Raw genomic sequence first — 1,022 nt, 5'->3', positions numbered from 1 at the left:
CCCTCCTGCCTTTCCTGCCTGCCTCTAGTCTCATCTATCAGAGTCCATTTAAAATAACAAAGAAAACTAGTTAAGAAACCTTAACATGTGATCAAGGTTTCTAGGTGATTTGAGAGTTGGTGAAGTTTCTCCAAAATGCTGCACAAACTTGGGATTCAGACCACTCCCCCCACCACACCCAATTCTCTGCAGACTAGAACTGCCATCATTCAAAATACTTTGAGCCCTCAACAGAAGAGGGAGTAAAACACTGGCAGGCAGTGTTACATGTAGAGGCCTCTGCAAGCTTTGGTGCTCTTAAATGCTCTGCTCGATGACCTTCTGACTTGGGACAGGGGTGAAATTCTCTAAAAAAAAAGATGGTTGGGCAGTATGTTTGTTCACAGACAAACCACCGATCTTGTACTTACTTCGATGTACAGGCTCTTAGGAGGTTTTAAGTCCTGTGTAAGGTCCAGCCCCTCCTCTCCTCCTACTGACCTCATGTAGGTAGCCAGAGACTTCTTGTACCGATTGAACCACTCCACCTGTGGACATTAACAGCCATCCCTCACGCAAAGCCAAACAGCTAATGCTGAAAGACAGGGCCCTGATGAGCGAGATCTACTTTATCCGTGCTGTCAGACCCCTGTTCCCAAGAGTTTTTGTGCCTGCCAAAAGTGAACACAAGCTCTTCTAAAGGGAAAAACTGCCCCAGAGGCAGAGCAATCTGGATTTGGGGTAGGCAGGACACGTGCTGCTTATGTTAGCAGCTCTGTACCTTGGTCTAGAGGCGGCATTTGAGAGCAGCAGGTGAAGACTTAGTGCTGCTGGCTGCGAGTCTGCCGTGGTCAAGGCCACCTGATCCTTACAAGTGCCGTGCACCACCTGCACTCAGTATCCATTGGGATTGTACCCACGGGCAACGAATAAACAAATCTGTACATACAGAAAGGTGCATTAAGCATCACGTTTATAGCGGAGGAATTCTACCCTATTTTGACCCTGCTCAATAGATAACCTATCAAGAGGAATAAAGGGAA

General features: G+C 47.2%; 1 protein-coding gene across 1 annotated transcript in view; it reads right to left on the bottom strand.

Moving 5' to 3' along the window:
• GINS1 (GINS complex subunit 1 (Psf1 homolog)) overlaps positions 1-1,022 on the bottom strand; it is an 11,178-nt gene that overhangs the window by 3,778 nt on the left and 6,378 nt on the right. Inside the window, exon 3 of the mRNA XM_010008623.1 lies at positions 411-531. Coding sequence (XP_010006925.1) covers positions 411-531 — 121 coding nt within the window. The remainder of the gene's footprint in view (positions 1-410; positions 532-1,022) is intronic.

This window comes from Chaetura pelagica, unplaced genomic scaffold (assembly GCF_000747805.2).
Source record: "Chaetura pelagica isolate M959 unplaced genomic scaffold, ChaPel_1.0 scaffold350, whole genome shotgun sequence".
NCBI classification, from domain to species: Eukaryota; Metazoa; Chordata; class Aves; order Apodiformes; family Apodidae; genus Chaetura; species Chaetura pelagica.
The sequence above is the reverse complement of the archived record's forward strand: the minus strand, read 5'-3'. Positions and strand labels throughout refer to the sequence as shown.